Raw genomic sequence first — 26,596 nt, forward strand, 5'->3', positions numbered from 1 at the left:
CAAAGCTTGAAACATGCACAGAAAGAAAGATAAATGTCTTTTTTAAAGGATTCCACACCTTTTAAAACATTTTCCTGAAATATGCCCTTGAAGACGTCACACCACCATCTGCAAGTTTGTTTTAATTTTTTTAATTTTAATTTTTTATTTTTTTTTTACCCATCTGAGACACAGCTAAGCACAGGCTGCGCGCTAATGTGAAGAGCTTGGTTAGCTTCTCACAGTACTATTGCAGCCAAATAAAACTAAGAAACAATAAAGGTGGGTGGCCAACTCTTCTTTTAACTTCTGTACACTATGAATCTTTCCAAACAGACTTAACACGGAGCTGCTCTCCTGCGAAAAGAGACACGGACTTTGTTCAGGCTGCAGGCAGATCAGATTTGTATCTGAAATGAGGTCTTTATTGATTTATTTGCAAGATATCAGATCAGATTTGTATGTCCAGACGTCACCAACCTATCTGCATGGGTTGCTGTGGTAACAACGTAGGTGTCAGTAACTACATAGCAACATTGGTGATGCGTCTTTCAAACGCTAAGAAATCTCTTGATAAACTGTCTTGTTCTTGTAGGTTCCTTTCAGCTTCGCCTGCACAGATCCCCCAAAGTGCCGGCAGACACTTTATTTTGGCGTCCGTCCACGGACTGTTGTTTTCCGTGTTGTAGTGCTCTGCTGGTAGCAGTGTGGATTCTGCTCAGCACTTCTGTCACTCTGGATTTGACGTTGTTTGTTGCATTGTGAGTGACGCAAAGGATACTGAGAAATCTGATTTGAAGAACACAAGTGTCTGGACTGAGATGCATCTGTGGAAATCTGTTAGAAACACCTCCAAATGTGGTTTAGAATCTGATTTGTAAAGTTGCGTTTTTTTCTTTTGCTGTCCAGAGTTTCTAAAATCAGTCTTGATGTGCCAAAAAATTGGGTTTAGGCTGGCACTCGGAACAAGGCCACGGAGTGTAGAGAGGACTCTCTGAATGTGTCTTCAAAAACCTTTCATATATAGTCAATAATCACTTTTACCCTTTGTACAGGCAAAGACAAATGAAAGGAAAAGCTTGAATAAATATGTGCTTCCATAGAGATGCACTGCTTGGTACAATTGAGCAGTTACCACCCGGTCATCCTCTGTGGCATGACTGAAAGTGTTGAGCAGGATCAGTTGATTCCAATTTTGTATGAAGATGGCAAAAGGTAAAGACCTTTGAAAAGAGCTCGTTGTTGGGGCACAGATGGCAGGAGCTTCAGGCACATGGACAGCTCATCTGGCTAGTGTTTCAGTAGGAACAGCAACTGAAGTTAAATCTGCATTTAGATCCATGAGAGTAAATAGGATTGGAAATTATGGCCATTGTCATTGGGATCAGGTGATATGCTGTCAAGGGGATGGTTTTGACCCACTCGCCTCCTTGTGGAGAAGAGTCACTGCACCAATACAAAGATGTTCTGAATGATCGCCTTTATCCTGGAATGAAGCATTTCATTGATGGTAGTGATCTCTTTCAGGATGACAGTACACCCATCCATAGGGCATGAGGGCATGAAGAGTAATGTTTCATCCATGCAGCAGAGTTCTAAAAACTTGAGAATTAATGCCAAGATGCAGTAAGGCTGTTCTTGTGGCACATGGTTGCCCGGCACCTTACAAAGACAGTTTAATTAGTTTTTTCCTTCAGAAACCATCTGTACCTTTCTGACACATGAATGGCATATTCCACACAAATCATGCATTTGTGTGAGAACCAAACACACATTACGCACTGGCAGCAAAGTTAGCAGCATTGTCCAGTTATAGGCAAATATAAAAACCGACAAGACTGTGAATTCACTTAATGTGCATGTTATTTATCAAGCAGGTGCAACGGCCTGGAAGCACAGTTTGCGTGTCATCTGAGACACAGCTTGCGTGCATTCAGTGAAGTATGCCTTTCTTCTTCATGCAAATGCATTTAGCACTTAAAGGATTGCTCAAATAACAGAGAGAAATTGGATAAATGTGGTTGACTGCACTTTCTGGTGCATTTATTAAGGCTCAACCAATATTCAAGGGTCACTTCCACGAGGACGATCCCCAGATTTGAAATGATATGTACAGGAAGGTTGTGGTACAGGAGATAAATCCCATGACAGCAGAGAGCCACAGTGAATTATTTGAATATTAGAGTGCTAAGCAGTGCGGTAACACCACCACTATTTCACAATACAACAACAAAGATTGAACGGAGAGTTGTGGCCTTGTAATCATTAACCCGAAACTGAACTCGACATCTTGTGAGTTAATGCGTTATTGTAGTATTGATCTTAGTGTCCGTGTGTTGCTTGTGTATTTAAAATATATGTTGTTTTCCAAACTGTAAGATTGATAGCAGAAGATGTTTCCCTAGCGTTTAATGAAGATCCCAGTAAATGGTTTGGAAACTTCATTTTTTAAATTTCATTTTAATGGGGATTTTTATTTCATTTTTATTTAGTTTCCTGGGCTTGATTTCTTTCCTGATGTATTACCCAATTGCATCCCCATTTCACTACTGAACTGCATCTTCGGAGATCTCGTTTACATGCAGAATGCACCTAAAAGACAGTCCCAGTTGCTGATAATTAGCTACTGCTTTAGTAAATCAGACGCTAATTTCATGCAGATTGCCAGTTCAAATATGTACATAAATCTGGCCCTGACAGTCAGAGTTTGGAACTGGGTATTATGGGGATTAACAAACCAAATGAAAAAAAAAAAAATTTGATGATGAAAAAAATAGTTTTTTTTTTTTTTTTTACCACTAAGAGTATAAAAGAAGATGGCAAGATATCATTTTAGTCTGCAGTTGCTATCCTTACGCGACCACAGTGCCAGAGAGAGCACCCAGAAGAAACGATGATATGATGTACAACGCTATTCGACCCTGAGACTGTGGAGATGTTGATTTAGGAGCGATGGCTTCTCCATGCTCTCCCAGGAAAATGTGTTCAAGTTCAACAACTCATTTCTCAGGTGCCTCTATAACATCAGTGCTGAGTTAAGGTAACAGGACTGTGGATGATAGGATGATGAAGAGGAGCACTAGAGATAGCCCGACTGATTTGTCATTCTGTTCTTCTTCCATTCTCTCTCCAGAAGCTCAGCACTGCAGTTGTATTTGCTGCTTACCACCCATTTTGTTTTGTTCTTTTCTTAATGCGTCTCCCAGCGAATCGTGTTATAAATAAATTGTCTAACTCGATACATCGCATTGAATCCTTGTTTATATTACCCGGAGAAAATAATAGATAATTAGAGCACAGAATGAACTAAAATAGAAAAACAAATGAAATCAAACGTATAATGAAGTAGTAAACAAATCAATATAGGACCAGCCACGAGTTGTAGTCGCAAATCCAGGTACTTTTTGGATCACTGCACTCGTTTCAGATGTTATCGTTGCGTTCAATAAACGTTATCATATGGGCCAGGAGGGACCACCTTAACCTTCAGCTAGATGGAAGAGGTCCCTACTGGGCCGTATGTATGGGAATAATGTGCAGCGATAACAGCATTTTAATAGGCTGATAGCGTCTGAATCGGGTTCATCGCAGAAACAGAGGAGGCTCTGTATAATGGATGCTGCAACTAAAACCTTAACGTGAAACTATTTGCATATTTAGTCACATTGAGCGTAAATGACCCAAGTCGGTTACAAATTAGTCGGAGAGTGACTTGACTTCTAACTCGCTGCGTCCTCATTAGAAGGAGGCACAAAGACAGGTTTTTGGGTGGAGCATCACTTTAAGATGTTTGGAGGAAACAAGCCGATAACCCAGAGCCTGATTTGTGTTGTCATCTCAAGACACTGTGCGGAGCTGCTTCATTGGCGATGAATGAAAGAGTGAAATCGTGGACTGATAGATTTAAGCAATTACACCCACATAAGCTTTATTTAATAGGAGTTAGGGCTAGCATTGTTGAACCAAAAAATGCGCTTATATCCGAGGAAAATCACTCTGGGTGATGTTGCGGCGTGCACAAAGACCTCTGATTCATTGTCAGTGGAGCTGCTTGAGGGCCTCTTAATGCCATCTCCCACTTGAGCACTGGGTGTGTTGTCTCCAGCTTTGACAGACACATCATTTCCACAAATCTAGATTTGACTTTAGCAGCGAAAATAAGAAACAGTTTTGGACAAGACTCATTTTTACTGCTTAAGGACAGATTTGCACAATTCGAGGAACACGTTCGAATGAGCACGAACAAAAGCTCCTTTCAGTCTGTTTCTTAGCAGTAAATCAGCTGTTGGATAAAAAGCCTTTCTCTTTCACCAACGTTTTTGAAGAGTGAACACCCTTTTTTTTTGTGTTGGCAGAACACCACAGAATTATGCAACTGAATAATGTTGCATTATTAAGATCTTGCGTTTTTCAGTATCGTGGCAGTATTAGCATAAATGCTAACACAGAGGGAAACCGTTACCCCTCATGACATCTCTTTCTGGAAGCTAATCACAGGAGTCAGCGGATATGAGTTTAAGCACAAATGCAAATCCTACAAGACAGTGGGAACACTCAGTGACCCAAAGTTTTCCAGCTACATTGACCATTTTGGAGAGTGTGGCACTGCACACTGTGGCTCCTAGTTATGTTAGCTCTGATGCTAACTCCAGGGAAAGTTAGTGTAATCTTGTCCCATTGGTTGGAGCTGACACTAATTCCCTGGGACAGGAGTGTAGCGGTGTGTGATTTAGCGGCGTATGCTAAGTGCTGCTGGAGCTGCAGGCTAGTCTGTGGGCACCAGGGCAGAGAGAGCAAGCTGGGAAAGTACTGACTTGACTAACTGGCCTGATTAGACCGGGTGTGAGATGACATGGATCAGATACACACACTAACCCAGCTGGAAAGACAGATTGGCAGAATTAAAGTTAAAGTAAAAAAAAAAAAAAAAAGTAGAGAGAAAATGAACAGTTAGAGATGATTGACAGAAACGGACGCAAAGTTAGAAAGCAAGGAGCGAGGAGGTAGATGAAGACATATAGAGACAGTAGGTAAATTTGGTGAACGTGATGTTTCCTCCTGGGGTGTTTTTCAGCTCTGCTGGACTGTGGTAGTGTAAGAAATTGGCTGAGATGCAACGTAGCATTCGCATCATGGTTTCATTAGCTCTCATTCAGCCCAAGGCATTTCACACTGCATTTCCTCTACTCATCTGCTTCTCTTAGATCTGCTCACATTACAGGAAAAGGTAACACAGAGTAAGCTGAAAGTGGGAACAGGAGCTTACACTCCTCTGTATTAGTCTGGAACTTGGTTTGGATTTAGAGTTGAAAGAAATGCTATTTTTCATCTCAGTAAATGTTATTGATTGATGCAGACACCGCGCCTTCAGCGATTTGGAATATTTCCCCCCCATACCCACACGAATGAGGTAAAATCAGATTACATTTATTTCAGGGTTATTTTATCCATTAATAGCTGGCACTTTACTGTGAACATTGCCTACAGGCATAGATTATGTTCAAATAAAGGCAGACAGTGGAAGAGAGATTTGGGGCATCTCATGAAGCCAGATTAGCGTTTTAGCAGAAATAGGTTTAACCCTAGTCTCCTAATGGTTGCCCACTTTGAAACTGAATTAAGTGATTTTTGAACAGCAGAGGACAGAAAGAGGACAGTAAACTTCTAGCCCCAGTTTATGCCTATCATGTAATCTTTTGGTTTTGCACTTGAGACTCGGGCTAGTAATTAAATTCAAGGCACATATCTGAGTCACACTGTTTTTCTCCAAGATAAATACAAGCCAATCTCTGAGAAACCCGGCGGGTCGTTTTACAGCAGTTACTGCGTTTTTGAAGACATGTTCAGAATACACAAGCCTCTCATATGCTTCTGGTTTGAAATATACTCTGTCTATGACACAGTGAAGTACATTTTAACTTGTTTCGCAGAGTGTGACACAGTTGCTTTCAAACAAAAAGAGCCGACAAGAACTGAGAGTTCTTGTTTGTCTTGTAGGATGAAAGAAAATTATGAGTAGGTAATTTTATACTTGAAAATGGAAATTAATGACCTGATTTTAGATTTGTTCTTATGGCAACATTTTTATCACTGCTATCAGTGCTATTTGTTATCTCCCCACTTTGCATAGTTACAGTTACTTTATGACCACCTTGAAGGCTGGTTATCCCAAGTAAATAATTTGATCAGATGTAAGGAGTTCATAAAATGTGGACATACTCAGTAATTGTTGGTTTTTATGTGTATGTTTGTGTTTATAGGGTATGATGGGTGTAGTGGGCTGGATGCTGCTCCTACTCTCCCAGATGATGGTGCCTGTGGCGTCCCAAAAGCCTCCAGGGCTCAGTGTGGGTGTGATCATGGGCCAGACGCGCCTTATTTCCGACCAGGAGGTCCGGCCACCTCGGCGCGCCGATGATGCCCTTGATGTCTCCGTGGTCACACTGAGGATCAACCAGACAGACCCAAAGTCTGTGATTACACAGGTGAGAAGTGCAGCGTCCATTCAGCACACAGTCTGTCTACACAAACAGGCTTTTGTTTGACACTTGCGTTTCACTGTGTCCCAAGGTGTGTGAGCTTCTGTCTCGCAGTCGTCTCCATGGCATTGTTTTCGCTGATGGCACCGATCAGGAGGCCATTGCCCAGATCCTTGACTTCCTGTCTGTTCAGACACAACTTCCAGTCCTGGGAGTCCACGGAGGCTCCTCTATGATTATGGCTGACAAGGTCAGTGACACGCCACAAGCAATGACCAGCTCAGGCACACACACATGCGAAACATACTCTCCCTCTTCGCATTCACAGCGTTTGTTGTTTGAATGTGACATTAAGGAGTTGTAATCCCTCCTCTGAGCCTGCTCTCATCGTTGAAGTTATTCATCCCACATGTTTTTCAGATGGCATGTCAGCAATTAGGTCAGGCACTTAATTCATTGACAGATGTGGTGTTTAGAAGCTCAGTCCACCTGGAATGCAGCTAATAATTCAATACAAGCAATAGGTTTTAGCATGAACTGTATTTTGCAGGGTCTTGTTTTTCCAAATCATAAAGATGCATTGTACTGTATGTCCTCAGCTGGTAGGTATGTGACATTATGAAAAAAATGCTATATTATGTTTTAAGTTACTTTAAGCTGCTTTTAGTGGTTGGCCAATGGGTGTTTTAAGGTTGTTTGTGTTATAAATAAATGTTGTACATTTGAAAATGACACACTGGTGCGGGGGGGTTGTTGCGTGCTTGTGCTCTCAGGGCTGCTCCATCACATTAACTGTAATGGAGAAGCACTGCCAAGACTATAAGAAGCGGAATTCAAATCACTCTTTGAATTGATGGCTGCTAACACCCGAAGCAATTTTATGTTAATTAGCCTTTAACAAGGTTACAAAGTGCACATTTAAAAGTAAAGTATTCATAAGGTCAGCAGAAGTCTTTGCATAGAACATACAGCATCCTCTGGTACATCATTTTTATTTTAGCAGATGATCAAGCATTGTTTAAATATGTAATAATGTATTTTCTGCTTGGTCTAAAACTGGGCTATGCAATGGCCAAAAAAAAAGAAGGAAACGAGAAAAAACAATGAGCTGTATGTGGCTGTATCATGTCTGGTGCTCAGTGGGAAGCCAGAAAAATAGATTCACACTTTTTAAAAGAAAAGATATCCTTTAAGATTGGGTTTTTTGTTTTATTTCAGCACAAAGTTAGGGATGTACATCTCTTTCTTAGCTCAATTCTCTCTGTGGTACTGACTCTGTAGACCTCGCTGGCTGACAGACAGACTGAAGAAGCTTTGATAAAAACACAACTGGTTCTTTAGCTTTTAAATCTCTTAGGGCACAGCAGCCAAAACACAGGAACCAATAACTGCTGCAATACAGCAGCCTTTTGAAGTACTAGTTGATGGGGAATGCAGGGTGTGTGTGTGTGTGTGTATGTGTGAGAAAAGACAAGAAAAAAGACAAAGTGAGTGAGGAAGGTAAGGGAGACGGTGGGAATTGGCTTGAAGGTTAGGGAGTGCAGTTGCAACGTGAAGGTCAGTGGCTTGAACTCCCCACTGAGTATATAATGATAGGGAAAATAAATAAATTATGTTTTTCTCGCCTCAATCGCTGCTGTTAATGTGCCATTAAACGGGGTACTTAACCCCCAACTGCTCTAATTGAACTGCTCGGTAGCCAAAAGTACAAGAGTGCGGTCATTTTTGGCAGCTCCCAGGTGTAAGCGTGAACATGTGTAGCCTGTAACTAACCAGCCCCCTGCAACTGCTCCTGCAGGCCTGTCCTGTAAATAAAGAAGTCTCCCCGCTTGGTTTAAATTAAGAGCAAAAGCAGCCCACTGGCGGGCACATATGGAAGCTCGGTGAGTCAGCAAATCACTGAAAAAGTGATGATTGTAGTTTGTTTGAAACTCATACATGTATGGTTGTTGTATTTCTCATTTAAAATCGGCTTAATTAGCTTTTTAAAATGTCTATGTGGTGTTTTTTTTTTATATGCTGGAATACACACCACGACACAGAAATAGTCAGTCTACCTTGAAACTACAGTGAACCAAAGATTCAGACTTCTGGACTTTCATACAGAACTTACCTGAGGTGTTGATCTTGTTCGCTTGCAGAGTGAGATTTTCTGTTTCATTGTTCTTCTTCAGAATTGGTTTCCAGTTCGGACATGTTTAACTGAATTACTCCAGTATTACAGCTTCTTATTGTGCCATCGTAGGTGAGCTGGTGTGCTCAGGCTGCTGATGGAGTTACATCCAAGCCATTTTAAGGCAGGAAGATTTCATTATTATTGGGCATTTTTTCAAAAAATATTTAACTTTGATTCACAGACATGAGGTTTTTGGAGCTGAATCCATGACCACTGAAGGACTTTGATTTTTCTTAGCTGTAAAACTGCCAGACGGCTGAACAATACTTGTTATTAGACAGTTTTCAACTCCAAAAACATGAAGGACATTTTAGGGCGGCTTGAACCTTTGTGCGTGTTTTGAACGTAAGAAATGCCTTTGCAGAGCTGTTTAGAGCAATTTTCAGGAAGGAGTTGCTGTCCTTGCAGTTGGTACTTTTGAGTCACCCTAAAGCACTGACTCAAACTCAGACAGGACACCCTGCGCCATTTTTTCTGCCCCCTTAATGTCCTCTCCAAGTGGCAGTGTTCTCTCCTCTAACATTGTTATAAACAACCTAAAATTCAATATGTAGGGTCACATAAAAACATCCATTGTTTTACTTCCTGCGTGCTTATAGAGCTGGAGCTCCGTCTAATAACTACCATTTCTCATTGATTTAGCTCACTCAGAGATAGTGTTGAAGTCAAAGCTGAAGGATCCCAAATAAAAAGGCCAAAGGGCCGATTATAGGGCCATTCTGGGTAATACTTGTGCCTGCCTGTTATTGAGGGTTTACCCCTCAATAACAGGGCTAAACCTTCAATAACAGGGCTAAACCCTCAATAACAGGGTTTCGTTACGGTCTATGCCACACAGACGGAAATGTAGTCAAGAATGAGTCCCTTGTTCGATTTGTGACTGTGGCTTTTACTACATACGTTTCCCTGCTCTCCATTGCATCTATTTAATGAATGATGAAAGTTATCTTTAAAAAGACAAAAGAGGAATTATTTGTTTGTATAAACACTTTATGGGAACTGACAGTTTGGAGGGAAATAAAGTGGTCAAATCAATTGGGTATTTGGAGTTATGTATGAGGACAGGTGGGCCGCACAAAAATATAACCGTAATTCACTCGCCTTGACAATAATAAGAGATTCTTGGAGATGTGGCAGCCAGTCTTAGATGCAGGGGAGCCTCTGGGCTGCACTTCCTTCTGCCTAACTGACAATGTTGTAACTCAGTCATTAATTTTACTGCAGGTCTGTTGAACCTTAGTGGTGTTTTTTTCCTCCAGGTGCAGGTCTCTAAGTTTTTGTTGGGATTTTGTTAAAGGACTACACATTTCTGACTACACAGATATGATTGTTATTTCTTCTTTAGCTTTCTAATTCTCCAAAAACCTAAAGATATTACATTCATAATGATGTAAAACCAATGTAGCCAGCAAATATTCACATTTGAGCAACCGGAGAAGGTTTGGCATGTTTGCTTGATAAATAGCTGAAAGGATTAATTGAAAATCTAAATTCTGGCAATTATTTGTCTGCCAATTGTAGGATTTCAACATCAGATATGCTGGTGGGCTGCAGCATTTTCCTGTCTTTTTTGTGCCAAAGCACGATTATTGTGGAGGTGATGAGGACTCTCAGTGAGGTTGACACATGTTTTGTGCTTGACACTCACTCGGTGATGGTGACAGCATCACAATAACATCTCTTCAGCACTTTTTCTCAGCTCTATTAGATCTCATTAATTTCCCAACATCAAACACTTTAAAGCATTAATGGTGTGAATACTTTGACAAAAAAGAAAGCCCAACCCCAACACACGCAATTTGCTATGAAGAAATCTGGCTCTATGTAATTTTTCTTGGCTGTGTTGCCTTCATACCTGCTGTCAGTGGTGTACTGACAATCTGGAGGATCGAAATAAATCCCAGTGGGCTGCTAACAATTCAGCTTGATTACTGTGGGCTAACAAACAATATTGTGCATTTTGTAGCCTGAGTCTTGTACTCTGCGTCGCCACACACACACACATACACTCTCACTCTGTTAATGTGGCAATCAAGTTTATGCTTGAGGAATGAAAAATGAGCGGCTCATCCCATGGTACCTTCGGTATCCTTGCTGGGCTCAGTTGAATTCCAGACTTCATGTTTTAGATGGAGAGCAAAAACAGAAGGAAGGAGGTAGTGCCAAGAAAATACAGAAAAAAAAACTTCAGCAGGCAGGCAGGCAGGCAAGTGCTCTAAAATAATGGATATACATGGAGGTGGGCAGTGCAAGTGTGAAATACTTGGTGTTAAAGCAGTGTTAAGCTGCCAAAATGCAACTTAACTGTCATGATTATGTCACATTTCAAGTAAAGGCTTTCTCCAGTTGTCATTTTTATCAGCTATTTAGCTGGCCTCATAGCCATCACACTGTATCACTTAAACAGGAACAGGCACTGCAGGCATCCCTGAAAACTGATAAACAACATTGTGGGGACCAGTAACTCACTGCAATGACTCCTCGTTTTAAAAACGGGTTTAAAAAGGAACACTTTTTATTTGTCAGGATTTTCTCGAGCTGACACACAGTGTGACTTCTGAGCTCAGTTACAATTTGACTGTTCCTCCCAGGAACCAGAATATATTTAGTTGCCCGTGAGTTGGAGAAAAGTGCGTTAATTTCAAATAACTTCAAACACTGAGGTGACCTTTTTGTTGCACTAGCCTGGATTTTGCTTTGTGCCACATTTCTAAACTGCCTTGTCAAAATATCTGATGCCAGTGATTTTGCTTTACTGTTATAACGATGATATTGGCTTTATCATTAGTGGTATCGACTGATACAGGCTTTAAAGTGAAATAACGGCATTGGCCCAAAACGAGCATTGAAAATGTCACATAAAAACACATTTAGGTTGAAGTACTTTCCCTATTTGGCCAAGTGAATGTATACATCTGACAAGCGCTGTATTTTATACCTGCTTCTGGCAGTGGGCCATCACAATCTGAGTAGACATAATAATATGTTAACTCCACTGGAGGAAAAGACCTGATGTTCTCTGCAATTAGGTGGAAGAAATATATGCATGTGTCGGCAATCGGCCAAAATGAGTTAGAAAATATTGGCATATTGGATGGCGGCAAAAATCCAATATTGCTCATCGCTAATAAAAATTGCAATGAGGGCTACTTTGGGTCCACAACGTTTGGGTTTTTGAAGCAAATTAGAGAGTTGAGATTCTTGCTCCCCGCCAGCTCTAAATGGTAAGAAGTAATGCTTTTTAATCTATAAATGTTTCAAATGTCTTGGAAGGTTGGCACCAGGTTATAAAGTTATTTGAGTTAATGTTAAGGGGCACACTCTGCCTGAAATGTACTTCAGAAGCCAACATAATCCTTAAACTGTATGTACAGTCCAGTCTCTTTATGTTCCTGTAAAACGTCTTCTATATTATTGGATTTTTTGTCTTTAAAGCTATATATATAAGATATATAAAGTTATATATAAGCTATCCAAGGATACTGTGGTCAGCATCTTGTAGATTAAAAAGAGGCAAGCTGGGAGAGTTTTTGTGCTCTCAGGGCCGCTCTGTCAGATGTGTAGGTTTAGAGTAGAAACACTGCAAGTAGGCAAGCAGTGTGTAAATCAATAATATAACCCTCTCTATGTGTGATGAATATACTGTATTCCTTAGAAAAGAAGTGTTATACCTGGGGATCATTCTGCAGCTGCCTAGTTGTCGGTGGCGGCTTCTCCCAATAGAAATCTCATCCACTATCGCCCCTGCATGTTTTTTCCACACCATAATTTTAACTCCTGAGCTTAAATTAAGTACCCCATCAGCCCCTGCCAGCTGCAGACCAAACTGCTTTTTTCCCCTAAATGAAAACAAATGGATTGATGTCACAACAGATCCGTCCTCCCCGTTTGTCTTTCACTCCTTACCAGTCCCTGCTCCTCCTCATCCCTTATAATGCATGTCAGTGTGTAACGATCAGGAATAATCTAGGAGAAGTCGGATGGTGTGCTGCGGGAGGAGGAGACACGTTCAGGGAATAGATATGGCATGGGCATGTGTGAGCCCAGGAGAGGAACAGGATTAGTTTGGAATGTTGTACTTCCATTACCGAGAGACCGCTTTGGGAAATAAGAAATGTTGTTGGCTTTGCCTCACCCCCACATGCGCTCGCCCGTTCTCCGCCAGTCTTGTTCATCTCTTCTTCTGACTTCCTATTTCTTGCTGTGTGTGTGTGTGTGCGGGGAGGGGGGGCAGCGAGGGTGGGGGTTGGGGGTCACAGTGTGTAGCATAAGAACACGAACATGCTGAAATGGAAGGTTGTGAATTAAACATGCATGTTCTTTCTGCTTTGCTCTGCCTCTGTGGTGGGATGCTATGCTCAGTGTCTGCGTATTTGCATGTGTGCATCTCTGTGTGTGTGTGTGTGTGTGTGTGTGTGTGTGTGTCTGTGTGTGTGTGTGTGTGAGAGAGAGAGACTGTGTGTGTCCCGTCCTGGGATGTCCCATATCAGTAGGGGCCATTTGCCCAGGTTCTCTGCTGAGGCGCTTTAATATTTAACACCTGCTCCCCTCACCTGCTGTCACTTGCCGAAGATACACTGCTGTGTCATTCGCTCGCTAAGTCCTTCTACACTTTCACCTCTAATTTTTTTTCTCTTCTTCTCTCTACCTTTCATTTCCTTTAGCCCCATGTTTCTGTCTGGTCTTCCTCTCCTGTTCTCCCCCACATTTTCATTCACACCGCCTGCCCATCCTTCTTTTCTGTCTTTTCATTTCACAGTTTCCCCTCAGTCTTCTCGTGTCTCTCCACTGCTGCTTCCGTGGTTCTTATTCTCTGGCGACGGATTGTAAGAAGAACAGCCAGCCATGTTAGAAGGCTTTGCGAGGTCTTGCTAGCCTTGAACCTCTGTGAGGCATGATTGGATGATGGGTTTCTGTGTCTGTATGTGAGAGAAATGAGAGAGAGAGAGAGAGCGAGGGAGGGAAAAAGAAAGTAGCTGGGTTAATATGGTTACTATGGTGACTAAACCAGACTACAGCCTTTAGTTCTGTTCTGCTGGCTGCTGAGGTTCTCTGGCTGCGTTTACACCTTGATGCCCAGCTCCTTCCAGCTTCACTGAGCACCACATTGAACAGAACTGGCTGTCAATGTGAAGCCAGAGAGAGATCATTCCTTTGTCTTTGCACTATCAAGTCCAATTGGAGCCAAACAAAGATGGCTCATTTAAAACCAAATTTTGTTTACATGTGAAAATGATGTGTGTCCACACTATCGTAGGTCAGTTTTATTGAGGTCTTTAAGTCATTTTATTTGGTTGACAAACAACTAAACTGTCACATTTACTGCCAACATCTGGTAAACAGACAAACACAGCCCGGTTGCTCTGCTATCAATTATTGTTTAGTATTTAAATTCAGTATAATATCGTTTCCATTTTCTGCCATGCACCTCCGGAACAAGAAGCGAAAATTCCATCAGTTGTGCTGCTACGCTTCAATGTTAAATCTTTAAACATTATGGATTCATTTTTAAAAATCAACATAAATTAAGGAATGATTTGAAGTTTTTTGGGGGAAAAGCCTTATTGCTTTATAGTGGATAAATCACATAAGAAGATTCTAAGCAGCTTCACACCAAAATGTTGAATAGCTATGTTGGTCCACAGCGCAAAAACGCATTAGTTGCACTATAAAATGCTGTAAATTAGTTTTTGTGGACTGTTCCTTTCGACTGGCCACAGGTCGCTCACCGAGGACTTGGGGATCTGAGTCCTGCGTGGTCTCGTTGTTTTGTGCCATTTTCACTTTCTGGTTACTTTCATTTTCAGTCACTGTTTGTTATAAGGCTGTTCTCAGTCATTTTCAGTTGCTCTGTTTTTGTTTACATTGCAAAACTATTCTATTTAAGGTTAGAGACATAAACTACTTAATACATAAACATGACACATAAATACATAAATTACGTTTCTGGAAAAAAAAGGATTTAGAATAAAATACGCCATTTTAAACTCTTTTCTGTCACTGTTTTCTGTTATTTTTAGTCACTGTATGTGCGCAGGCTCATGAAAAGATCATGATTTGCATTAAAACACACTGGAAATACTGAACCTGAAATTTGGTTGTTTTTTTATGTAGCTGGGGTGATGAATCCATCCCCAAGCATCTCAAGGTTCTGCATATTTTCTTGTGAAAATAATTAGTTTTATACTGTGGACCAACTTAACTATTACACATTTTGTTGTGAGACCAATCTGGAGTTACGTGCATGACTGTTTTTTAGCCAGGCACAGTAATTTACCCATGTAACCAGACTATCAGCAGAGACTTGCCGGTTCTTTGTTTGTGTGTTTTTGTTTGTTTTTATATATATATGTGGGAAATGCTCATTAGTATTGTTTCCCAAAACTGCTATTTTTCTAGCTGCTACATTCTTTGGATTCATCTCCTTCAGAGAATATTTTAAAAATATATATTTGATGATTTCAGAAACTCCAGTTTAGTGTCCACAGATAGCTGTTGTTGGCTCAGTGAGGACTTTGCTGACCCGTATTGTGGGTCACGTTGCGGTCACACTGGAATCTGGAGTCTGCATCCTACTACGTATATTAATGTGATACAGACTTGATGAACTGAACTTGACTTAACCTAAATCTACAATGAAATCTCCATCTGCAGGGGAAGTGAACATCTGTCAACCGCTACAGTACATCAAAGAGCATCATTTATGCAGTACTGTACGTCCCCCCTTACAATGTAATTACAAACAAATAGATATGTGGCCACTGTCAGCTAATCCTTATGTAGTATTTTACTGCTTCAAATATCAACATTATCAAATATATAGGCCTAAGTTTCCTCCTTGTTTAAGTATTGCTGTTGCTATAGACAAACTAAATGTGAATCCCAGCTCTTACCAGTGCAGTTCTAATGAAAAATCCTTGAGCTAAAAATGACTCATGTATGCATCAAGATGGCCCAGTAAATACTGCATTTAAAAAATTGGCAGTAGAGGAATTTTAAGATATCTGATTCTATGTGATTTTTTCCCCCCTTTTTACGTGTTTATAATGTATTTCCAATCTGTTCCACAGAAGAAGAAAAAAAAAAAATGGGTCACTTTAAGCAGACGGGCTAAATGAAGTATTAGTGGGTGTTACTCAGACAGAAACTCTGAGAATGTAAATTTGTGAATAGGTAAGAAAAGAAGAAACTAAAACCTTGTGTAGAACAGAAGACGGTCGATGTCTTACTGCGCTGAGAAGAATGCATTTTGACTTTTTGCTAAAACTTGGGTTTGCACTGCAGTGAGGTCACAATCCCTAAAGAAAAAAAAAGAGCTGCAGCATCACTACTCATCATGTTGTCTTGTCTTAGAGTTGTTTTCATCTTTGGAGGGCAATTGAAATATTTGGTGTAGTTTTCCGACAGTCGCTTCTCATCATTTCCTTTTAACTTGGAGCGCTTTTCATCTTTGGACAGTGATGTTCACTCCTCTTTTGGCTTCGTGACAGTCACTTTACTTTTCAACACACTTTCCTCCTTTACTCGTCCTTGAATTTCCTGTTGATGAAGCGTGCATATCTATAGGTTGTCTTAATTTTCTCATCAGCCATCATCATCACTCAAACTGCTCATAGCAACCTGCGCCATTGTTTTTGTATATTTGTGACGCTGAATTACAGGTGTTTACCTGATAACAGAAAAGATTTAGCCTGTTGTTTAGAAAGGCTCAGTAGATATTTGCCTTGGCCGGGGGCGTTGTTCAGCAGTTAAATAAGCCTTCAACAGACTGACAGATGATTGATAAGGCTTTCCAGGTTTATTAAAGATCAGTCTGGGAGATTGGTACTAAAAATACAGTATGTAAACACACTGAAGGTAAATACGTGTTTTTTTCCTCCCTCCTTTCACTAGATTACTGCTCAGTAAAGATAAAACAATATCCATTTCTATAAGTATACCGAACCATACTTTTTGTGAGCTATTAAATGACAAGGAAAATACAAATTCAAGCAAAGGGCAACTGAGCAGCAGCACGAAGATAACAAAAACCTCATAAAAAATAATACTGGTGCACTGCAATTGTGGTCTCCTGGTTTTCGTTGCGGCTTCGTGGTTCTGAATGCAGTCTGGTGAAGTGCGCCTTATACACATCTTTTAATTTGCTCCAATCGTCTCTGCTGCCATCGCCAAAGTGTTTTTTGTTGTTTTAGTACTATAGCTATTACTGAAATGTTGATGACAATGGAGGAAACATCTTTAAAAAAAGGAAAAAAGAGGTGCAGGTTTCTGCACACCCTGCCTAGGCCAACACTAGGATTTTGCAGATATTGGCAGAATACAAAAATTGCTTTTCATGTTATCTGAATGCCGCTGAATGGATGGATGAGTGTCTTGAAAGATGACAGAAGGGCAATGTTTCCACTTAAAAAAAAAAGCTGCTCCTATCAAACACTCTGCTCCCACTCTGCACAGACCCTGTAGCACATTATTGCGTTAAGTGAAATAATTTGCATCTAATAATGTGGACATCAGGTCTGAAAGGTCAACACAATCCATTAAAGCTGTTACTACTTTGGTGCCTTTTATAGCGCCAGAGAGATCACAGTTTACCTCAGGGCCAGACTGTTAGTGCCTACATGTATCCATATTTAGCGTTATAATGTGTGTTTATGCAGCATTTTCAAAGACCAATTTGGAAAATGAGTGGATTTACCTGGCTGCCACTGTAAACTAATAGTTATGTCTACCTGTAGAGAGCATGTATGTTTGCAGACACAGCTTGTAATGCATGCCTTCCGACTCTATGCAGCAGCCATACAATGGCGGCTATTTCTGTGTTGAGCAAGTGTCACTTGACACAACATCTCTATTGTCTGCCATTTCTAATAGTCTCATCTATGCATACAATCACAGCACTGATCTGCTGCTTTCAGACCCATTCACACCAGAATTTAATATGGTAAAATTTCAAAAGCCCAACATGGTGGAAGCTGTTGTGTCCTATTAGCTGTGCTGCACCATCCGGTTTTATTTAACCTCCTCTGTCGGAGTACAAACTGCTCCACTGGAGTGGAATGGTTTGCAGAAACAGCCATTTGTATCTCTGACGCCTTCAGACAATGGTACAAATATGTCGTTTGAATAAACTGTGTCAACTTATTGTCTCATTAGCAAGCTAACTCACTTGCTCAGACTAATTTTATTCCATCTCAGTAGCTCTCTATTGAATCCTGTAATGCACAATCAAGTGAACAAAATGTCCGTAAATGACCCAGTACAAAGAGAATACAAAGAATCTTAGAGGACTGTTGTGACTAACTAGCAGCAGCACATTCCCAGCTTGTTGCGTTCAGCTTGCCAGTTACAGTTGTTTAGCAAATAGCTCAGTGAGTAATGCCTGCTTCATCAACCTGCAGAGCCACATATTTCATAAAGACCAACAGATTCGTTTTGCTGTGCCATTTTCTGTTGTTATTTGTTGTTTGAAGCCAATGATTACAACACAAAAATGCTCTCTGGACTGCTGTTGGATTCACAATCCACAAACAGAAACAGCCTGTGGTTAAACTCCCAGCATCACAGTGAGTTGGTTTCTGTTGACACTGGCTGGGCAACTGGAGCAAAAATACTGTCAGTCGCAGCTGATAACCGACAGCTCAGTCTTTACGGTCCTGCCTAACGGTGCTGCTGCCCAGCCACGGCAGCCTAAGCCTCTGCTTCTTACAGCGGTGACTCTGGCTCATGCAAGTCAGCTTTGACACTGACAACCAGTGGCGTTCATCGGGGCACGAAAGGGTTGCCCTTTTTCCTCTTGGGTGCAAATTGCCCTTTTCAACTAGCAATCAAAACTTTTCAGGCCTTTCACTGGCCCTTTCATAGGGCATGACCTTCTCTGCCTCAGCTGAGTTAGAGTTAAGGCCTTTATTTATTTTTGCTCATGCCCCTGAAAACTGCCTGAGTAAGGCCCTGCTGACAACATATTATCAAAAGTGAAATAATCCATAGCGTCATCTGCGTGCCTATAGTGGGAAGTCATTTTGGCTGTCCAAAATGCCGATGTCAACTCGAGTGCCTTTAGCTCATCAGAGCTGAGGGGAAGAAAACCAATGTTATCTCAGAAAACTCCCCCAGCACTTCTTTCACCATCAGCTGAAGTCAGAATATGTCGCTGGATGTGAACCGCTCTGCTACATCTGGCCAAAGTGATAACAGGCTAAAGATGTGTCGCCCCTGTGGCTTACATGTAGCAATGAGGTTGAAAACTGGCAAAATGGTACCGACAGCGGAGGTAGCCGGTTGTATTTGTTGTCAATATAAAACAACTGAGTGCTTCATTGCATGAAACTATGCTGACTGTTGGGCATTTTCTCTTGTTTTATCTGCACCTGCACCTCACCATTAAATTCATCCAAATCTCAAGCAGGGACAGAACAAGTTGAGAGCACAAACAGTTAGCACTGAATGCTGCAGTTGGAGCACAAAGCAATGACACTGTGCTTTCTTATGTCAAGAACCGGAGGATTGTTGGTTTCAATTAACCCGCCCTGACAGTTAGAAGCAGTGACAGAGAAGCAAAAGCGCCTGGTGCTGTAAGATGTCCAGATTCAACATGAGATGGAGAAGATAATCAGATTTATAATGAGATGCCCTGTTTAACTTGCAGATTGATCTGAGTTGCTTTGATGTATCAAACAAAAAATTTAATAAAACTTCACTGAAGCAAACTTCAGTCACTCTTCAAGACAGTAAATATTGCTTAAATCCATGTCTAACTTTTTTTTGACTGACCTTAAAGCGACAAACTTGTGCCTACAGTGTTTCTGGAGAACAGTGTTGACAGTGTTACAGCACTTGTGCAACTGTCTGTTTATGTGTCTCTGCATTCTGTTTATCTGTCTGCGTTGGCAGTGAGTCTCAGTTATTGTTGTTTTCTGGTTGGAAACGGCTGCTAAAGATGTCAATCTCTCCTCGGCAGAGCTGCTGCAGCTGTTTAGCATACATCACGAGCTGTGTTGGTGTGTCCTGCTGTCTGTCTGTGCTGTGATGGAACAGCAGGATGTCGCTATCAGCCAACAGGTTCCTCCGTCTCACACACTGCGAGAGAATTACCTGAGCTGGACCTGCTGTCTTTGCACCTGTGTTTGCGTGCGCGTTTGCGAACAAGGGCGTGTGCACAAGTGCTCACGAATCACTCAGATCTGTCAGCAGTCATCTCTACTCAACCTCAAACACGACACTCTACGGCAGTGGTCCCACACAAACCAGCCTTAATGTATCATTCCTCGTTTTTTTTCTGCTGCTCACCACTGCCATCTCTCACACGCTCCGTGCGCTCCATCTTTCTCCTCCGCATCACTCTCTTATAACCTCTTATTTTTCAGTCATTCTCTGTGTCTTTCGCTTGCCCTCTTTCTTCCCGTCACATCTTGCCAACCTTATCCCCTTTCCTTTTCTCTTGTCATCCCCCCTGCTCTCCTCCCTCTCTCACGCCCCAGTTGGGGAGTACAATGAGATGGCAATGGCAGGGTTGTGGTGTGGTGCGGTGTGTTTGTCTGTGTGATGTCACACTACAGCAGCTCTATAGTAGCTCTCTCTTTTTTAATCCCTGTGCTCACAGACCACACTGCTATTTTAAGATTCTATAAACCTTTTCAAAGAAGCTTCAAGGGGAAAGCTTGTCCATGTACTCGGCGCTGAGTGTATGTGTTTGGCAAGAAAGAGTGCGCGTGTGAGAGTGACTGTAGGTATATTTGTATGCATGTGTTTATTTTCCTGCCATACCAGCTGATAACACAATTCTTGGCAGTTAAAGACTTCATGTCATAATTAGTCTAACTCACATAGACATGGATTTAAAGCCTATTGTGATATAGAAGATTTGTATAGCTGGAAGACAAAAGTCTCTTCTGACTGTACTGGGTTGAATTTAATCTATTTGGGGATTTTTAAAAGTATAATATCATATTTTTAGAGGCTCCATCTGCACATTTGCTTTTCTGCTGCGTCATATATATGTTATAATCTCAGCAAAAAAGTCAAGTTGAATATTTAGAAGCGAGCTGATGTGGTGTTAATAAAACACACAGGATCTCAAGACAATAAACAGGCAATAAACCTTGCTCAAGGTATATTGCATGCTCATTATTGCCACTGCAATATTCTCTAATGTCTCCCGTCCTGAACTGTTTGATCCCTTGTCTTTCATCATACGTTGGCTAGCAGCGTAGAGGAGTCTATTCAGTAGCACTTCGTCTGCCATTTCTTAGTCGATTGGCCCTTTTAAACTTATAAAACATGAAGAGAGACGCCAGGCCTGGCTCTGTGCCTGTACCTGGACTCCTCGGAGAGAAAGGTGTGAAAAAGGAAAAATTTTCACTTATTTAATAGACTGCTGAAAAACATCAGGAGACAGTCAAGGTCATGACAGAAATACACATTTCTGAGTTCACAGTAAAAACCCACGGCATTAAATTCTCCAGTACGGTAAAAGCCTGGCATTAAATAAAGATGTATCATCAGTTAAATGCACTGCAGGTGTCAAAAGTAAAAGTCACCATAATGTGGACTGCTTTCTGTCAGCGTTATATTGTCATAAGTATAAACACAGCACAACATTAAAACCACCGACAGCTGAAGTGAATAGCACTGATCCTCTCGTTACAATGCACTGTTCTCCTGAGAAACCTTCAGTCCTGACATTTATGTGGACGCCACCTTGACACCTACCTTCCACCTCACATTGCTGCAGAAAGCACTCTCCGACAGCAGCGGCCTGCTCCAGCAGCACACTGTAAAAACTGCTCAGGAACAAAGAGCCCAAGGGTTGACCCGGCCTCCAAACTCCCCAGATCCCAAACTGATCGAGCGCCCGCAGGATGAGTCAGAACAAGCCCGATCCACCGAGGCCCCACTCCACAACCCACAGGACCCAAAGGATGTGCTGTCAGCGTCCAGGTGGCAGACACCACTGGACACCTTCACAGTCCTGTGTCCATGTGCCGACAGGTCAGGGCTTTCTTGGCAGCGTGAGGGAGACCTGGATATTATTAGACAGGTGGTTTTAATGTTGTGGCTGTTTGGTGTGAAATACCGGCTTATTATTGATGTAATAATACACAGTAAGCACAGATTTAAATGTTGTGGCTGGTTGATGTGGAGCTCATTTAAACTGCTTTACACTATAATGATGTCATGCTTAAATACATGATGATTGCCTCGGTCATTTCTGAACTGTGCCTAACTGTATATACTTGAGGTAAATGTACATGGTTGCGTTCCACCACTGCTGCTGTAACACTCAACATCAACAGCCTGTTTTAAACCATTTAAACAAACGGCCAGCGCTGTTGTTTTCCGGAGTGGACAGTCTCATGGCTCCAGTTCCACACTAATAAATGTGTTGCAGTCATGCTGCCCTACAACTGTCCCCAACATTTCCATTTCACTGGAATATTCTGCTGCTCTAAACTGCTTTGAGCTGTTTCGTTCTTAATAGAGACTGTTTCCTACATGAAATCTACAACCTGCCTCTTGACATTATCCCCACAAGCCCCCTTAAGGGGTTTCTTGATATTGTCGGCTCACTGTAAATAGCTCTGTGGCCACTGGGGCTATTCCATCCTGTTTCATACATGCAATGGCTGTGCCTCTTATAAAAATGATGCAATTTGTGCAGCTTCAGACTCATTTCCATATTGCTGTTGTTGTACAGTGCACTGGCAACGTGTTTCTCTTGAATTGTGGCATCATATGGAAATCTGTCTTCTCGGAGTTGACTCTGTCGAAACAACTTTTTCCTGACTGTGCTGTTCTTTTCCTCAAAGACTTTCTTGCTGCCTACACTACAGTATATCATGTCACTGAAATTGACTGTCTTGAGCACGGGCGCTGGTGTAAACAGCACTGTCCGGGCTAAGCTTCTGTCATACGGAAGCAACAGAACTATTTAGGCAATTTTTCATCTGCCTCATCTTGTATCTCTCATGGGGTCCCTCAGGGTTCAATTCAAAATACATTTCTCTTCTGCATTAGTTTGCCGCATCACTGAGTCATATTTTTAAGACTCACATTTCCTTTCACTGTTGTGTTGACAACGCCCAGCGGTATGTCCTACTAAAGCCCACAAAACCTGCCTTCATGACAATATTTAAATGCTAACTGACCCCAGCTTTTATGAATACTCTCATTCTATCTTCTTTATTTAGATTTAACAAAGTAGCCATCAGTGCTAAACCATAACAATATTAATGTGAGCCTTTAACTTTTCTGTAACTTTGTTCTCTTCAGTTTTAGGAGGAAGTTGAATGATATTTTAACATGTGTTGTTTTGTCTGATTCTGTGGAAGGCTTATTTTTAATCAGTCATTATAAGACCTGGAAAGTACACCAACTCTCCATATTCAATTTTCCAGCAGACTTTAGAATTGATGTCCAGCTGAGTTAATTATTAAAGTAAAACTTTAGTAATCCCAGAGGAGAAATTTGTCCTCTGCATTTGACCCATCTTAACTATTCAGGAGGAGCAGGCAGCTCTGTGCTGCTCCAACTCCGAACAGAAATAAGTTCAAAAGCTGAATCTTAGTCCTGTGAGGGAATCATGTTAACTACTGAGCCAGTGTGTTGTCAGTAGTAAATATACATATTGTAGTCGCAATATGTACGTTTTAAAGCGTTAAGGATAACGTGCTTTTAACATCATCACTGAATTTTAACATCAAACCAAACAATTTAGTCGTCCTAACCCCAGATCTACTGTACTAAAACATATTTATTTCTTTAATGATCTCCTTCAGGCATGGTTTCGACTTACGAATATAATAGTTGGTAACAAATATGTTTATCTACCTTTAGTGCATTTTAATCTTTTTCCTCGTTGGAAAATCTATGAACATGCAAATATTTTCATTTCAGAGGCTATTGCAGGACACGAGATGTCACATCCTTCTCTGTACATTCCATTCTCAGTATAGGTATATGCAGTGGGTTTCAATTTGCACAGCTCAACCTGTGTTCGTTGTATATTGCATCAAACTAAGTGCTCAGCGGAATATCAAAGTGTTGAACTCTGCTCATACATTATTTTGCACACTGTGGGTCAAAAATCCAGGTGAATAATGTTGAGCAAAACGTTATTTTGAGAGCTTTAGTTTGTACTGTAATGATCCTCTTCAAGATATGCTGTTGTGCATTTACCTGTCACAACTTTATAGAAGCAGTAGGCATCTACAGCACAGCATCTATAGCCTTCCTCCGGTTCCGAAGCCTTTGCCTTTTATCTCCTCCCTACTGGATTACTGTAATTCCTTGCACATATGGATTGGTCTGTCTTCCATGTCCTGCAGGATGCTTGAATAGAACATTGCTGCCAGTCTTACAAGTGCATCCAGAAAGGTAGAACACATCTCCCTGTTGGCTTGTCTTAATCTTTCTCCCGCGCTGCCATAGCACAAATGTGTTCTGTAAGGTCTGGCATTGTCAGATGAACTGTTTTGTTGGATACAGAGTCTCCAAATGGGTTTCCCATCTCTTACATTTCAGTTCCTCTTTATCTGCAGCCCTTAGTTCATGTTGCAGGGGGTTTTTTGAATGTTCTATATTGAAGGAGGATATACCTTCGCTGTTGGTTTGCATAAATTATTGAATTATCCTGTTAACATAGCTCTAAAACTGACCCTTTCATCTACTCATATCAAACTTGATTAAAAGCTAATTTCTGTACTTTAGCAGTGGACAGTGTTTAATGTGCAGATGTGTGAATTTATGTGCGCTCGTGTTTGGGAATTTAATGAGCACTTCTTGTAGGCGCTCGCAGAGAAGCGGTATTGCTGATTACATACCACTGACACCGTCTATCAGGACAAAGAACTTAATCGCCTTTCATGTCAAAACTCTTCAACATATGGACTCTTATTTCTAAGACGTAGTTGTAGATGGTAATGATAGTCATGTCAAAAAGGATAATGCCTCCGACGAGTGCGCTGATGGTAACAATGACAAGGACGCGTATGATGATGAGTGGTGAGGTTCCTCTGAAGACCAGCGAGCTCGTTTTATCTCTGATGTAGAGAAATGGGATGCGATAGTCATCACAGCAGCACTGAGGTCATTTTCTGTAATTAGCTTTTTTTATTAAAAAGGATTTTATATGTCTCTATGCAATATTCAGATTATATGGAAACATACTAATGAACGGTAAACATAGGTGGAGAAAAATGACATTAATAATGTAAACATCTGCTGTATAATTAAAGCAGCTCTCCCCTGAAAAACAAAGCTGTTTAGTGCAGTCTTTCTCTGCATAGTCTGATTTACATCCAGTGTGCTAATAATCATGTAGAATTCAATGTCAAGTGTTATTGCTCGAATGTATTATCTGTGATTCAGCTCAAGAAACATTTGCCTTACAATTTGTAAGCTGTTATGGAGTGATGTGGGGTTTCATTGGAATTCAAATCAAGACAAACACTTCAATCAATCAATCAATCAATCATACTTTATTAATCCCTACAGGGAAATTACCTTCACACTTATGATCGAATATCCACTAAACAAGCAGCCATATCTATTTATAATATCTTTTGACATTCATTTATTCTTGTAACGGCGTAATCAGAAAGTTAACACAGACACCCACAATCATACATTTGAGCTTAACCACGGCAAGTTAAATCCACACGAAATCCAAACTACACACAAATTGTCCCTGAACTGACATGAACTGAGCCAAGGTTTCATCTAACTGTGATTCTGCAAAGCTGGTCATTGAAGCAGTGCAACTTCCTAAGCAGAGGTCTTCAACCCTGCACAATGTAATGACTCTTCTTTAGGGGAGAATGAAGGATTTTGTGTGGATTACATGCTTGGCTAATGATTGATGGATGACTGGGGATGAAAACTTTACATTTTTCACTAGTTGCTTGATGCTTTGTGATCTGTGTATCATTGTTCACTGAGTTTTTTTAAAAGGCATTTTTGAGGCATCGTATACCTTTATCAGACAGTAGAGAGATGACAGGAAACGAGCGGAAGGGATGCGAAATGACATTCACCAAAGGTCAGCACTGGATGCAAACCAGGGGCGTTGTGGTTCATCGGAGATGCTTTAACCCCTACCTTGCTGGAGTCGCCAAGTCTTCACAGCAAATAAAAAAGTCTTAAAACTATTATGATGCAAGTTTAGACTGAAACACTTTCTTGGCCTGGGCCCGGATAAGTAGGACTTATGTGTGTGTGTGTGTGTGTTTCAGGCTCCAGCTCATATTGCATTCATTAAACTTTGCAAACAGGCAGCTCATTCTTTCTTCTGCAAGAAAGCATGACAGGCAGAGGCAGCTAATCAAGCATTAGGACTGTACTGTATGCAAAGACTCAATAGAGTTAAAAATAACATCAAAATGCTACCATACTTTGTAAGCCTTTTCTGTGCTCCAGCCCATGCGTGCTCTGTTTGAAGTAATCGTCTAGCTTTAACCTAATCTCCTTTAATAGTAAAGATTAACTTTATTGTTGTCTAAAAATGGGATGAAAACTGAGTATAATCACAGGATGTAATAAACCTGTGCCTGCACAGCCAATTCCAGCAGACACTGCCAGCTGGAAGATCTGAGTATTGACTAGTTACTATCTGAAACAAAGATAGGCGACAGGCTAAAAGTTGTGTAATTCTTGATACTCCTTCAGAGCCACGGCTGATGTACTCACTCACTGTAATTGGTATGTGAACAAAGGATGCATTCTCCAGAGCAAATACTCTCTATAGGTACAGTACTGGCTCCTAACTTTTCAATTGTCTAATAAGCCAATTACTGCGACTGACATACAACCCAATCAATCATAGTTAGGCAAGTGTTTGACAAAGTTGCATGACTTGAGGGAACGGTAGCTATCGCTGAACCACTGTCTCACATCAATCATCACTCAAGTGCAAAATGCAGAAGAAAATTTCTAGATGCCTTCTATTAAACTGTAGTTGCAGGTGGCG

The 26,596-nt window shown here is 41.1% G+C and overlaps 1 protein-coding gene across 1 annotated transcript in view; it reads left to right on the forward strand.

The window, feature by feature from the left end:
• Window positions 1-26,596, forward strand: part of LOC103369342 (glutamate receptor ionotropic, NMDA 2A-like) — a 99,793-nt gene that overhangs the window by 16,638 nt on the left and 56,559 nt on the right. Inside the window, exons 3-4 of the mRNA XM_008298033.1 lie at window positions 6,240-6,464; window positions 6,550-6,708. Coding sequence (XP_008296255.1) covers window positions 6,240-6,464; window positions 6,550-6,708 — 384 coding nt within the window. The remainder of the gene's footprint in view (window positions 1-6,239; window positions 6,465-6,549; window positions 6,709-26,596) is intronic.

Source organism: Stegastes partitus, unplaced genomic scaffold (assembly GCF_000690725.1).
Source record: "Stegastes partitus isolate 25-593 unplaced genomic scaffold, Stegastes_partitus-1.0.2 Scaffold1273, whole genome shotgun sequence".
NCBI lineage: Eukaryota > Metazoa > Chordata > Actinopteri > Pomacentridae > Stegastes > Stegastes partitus.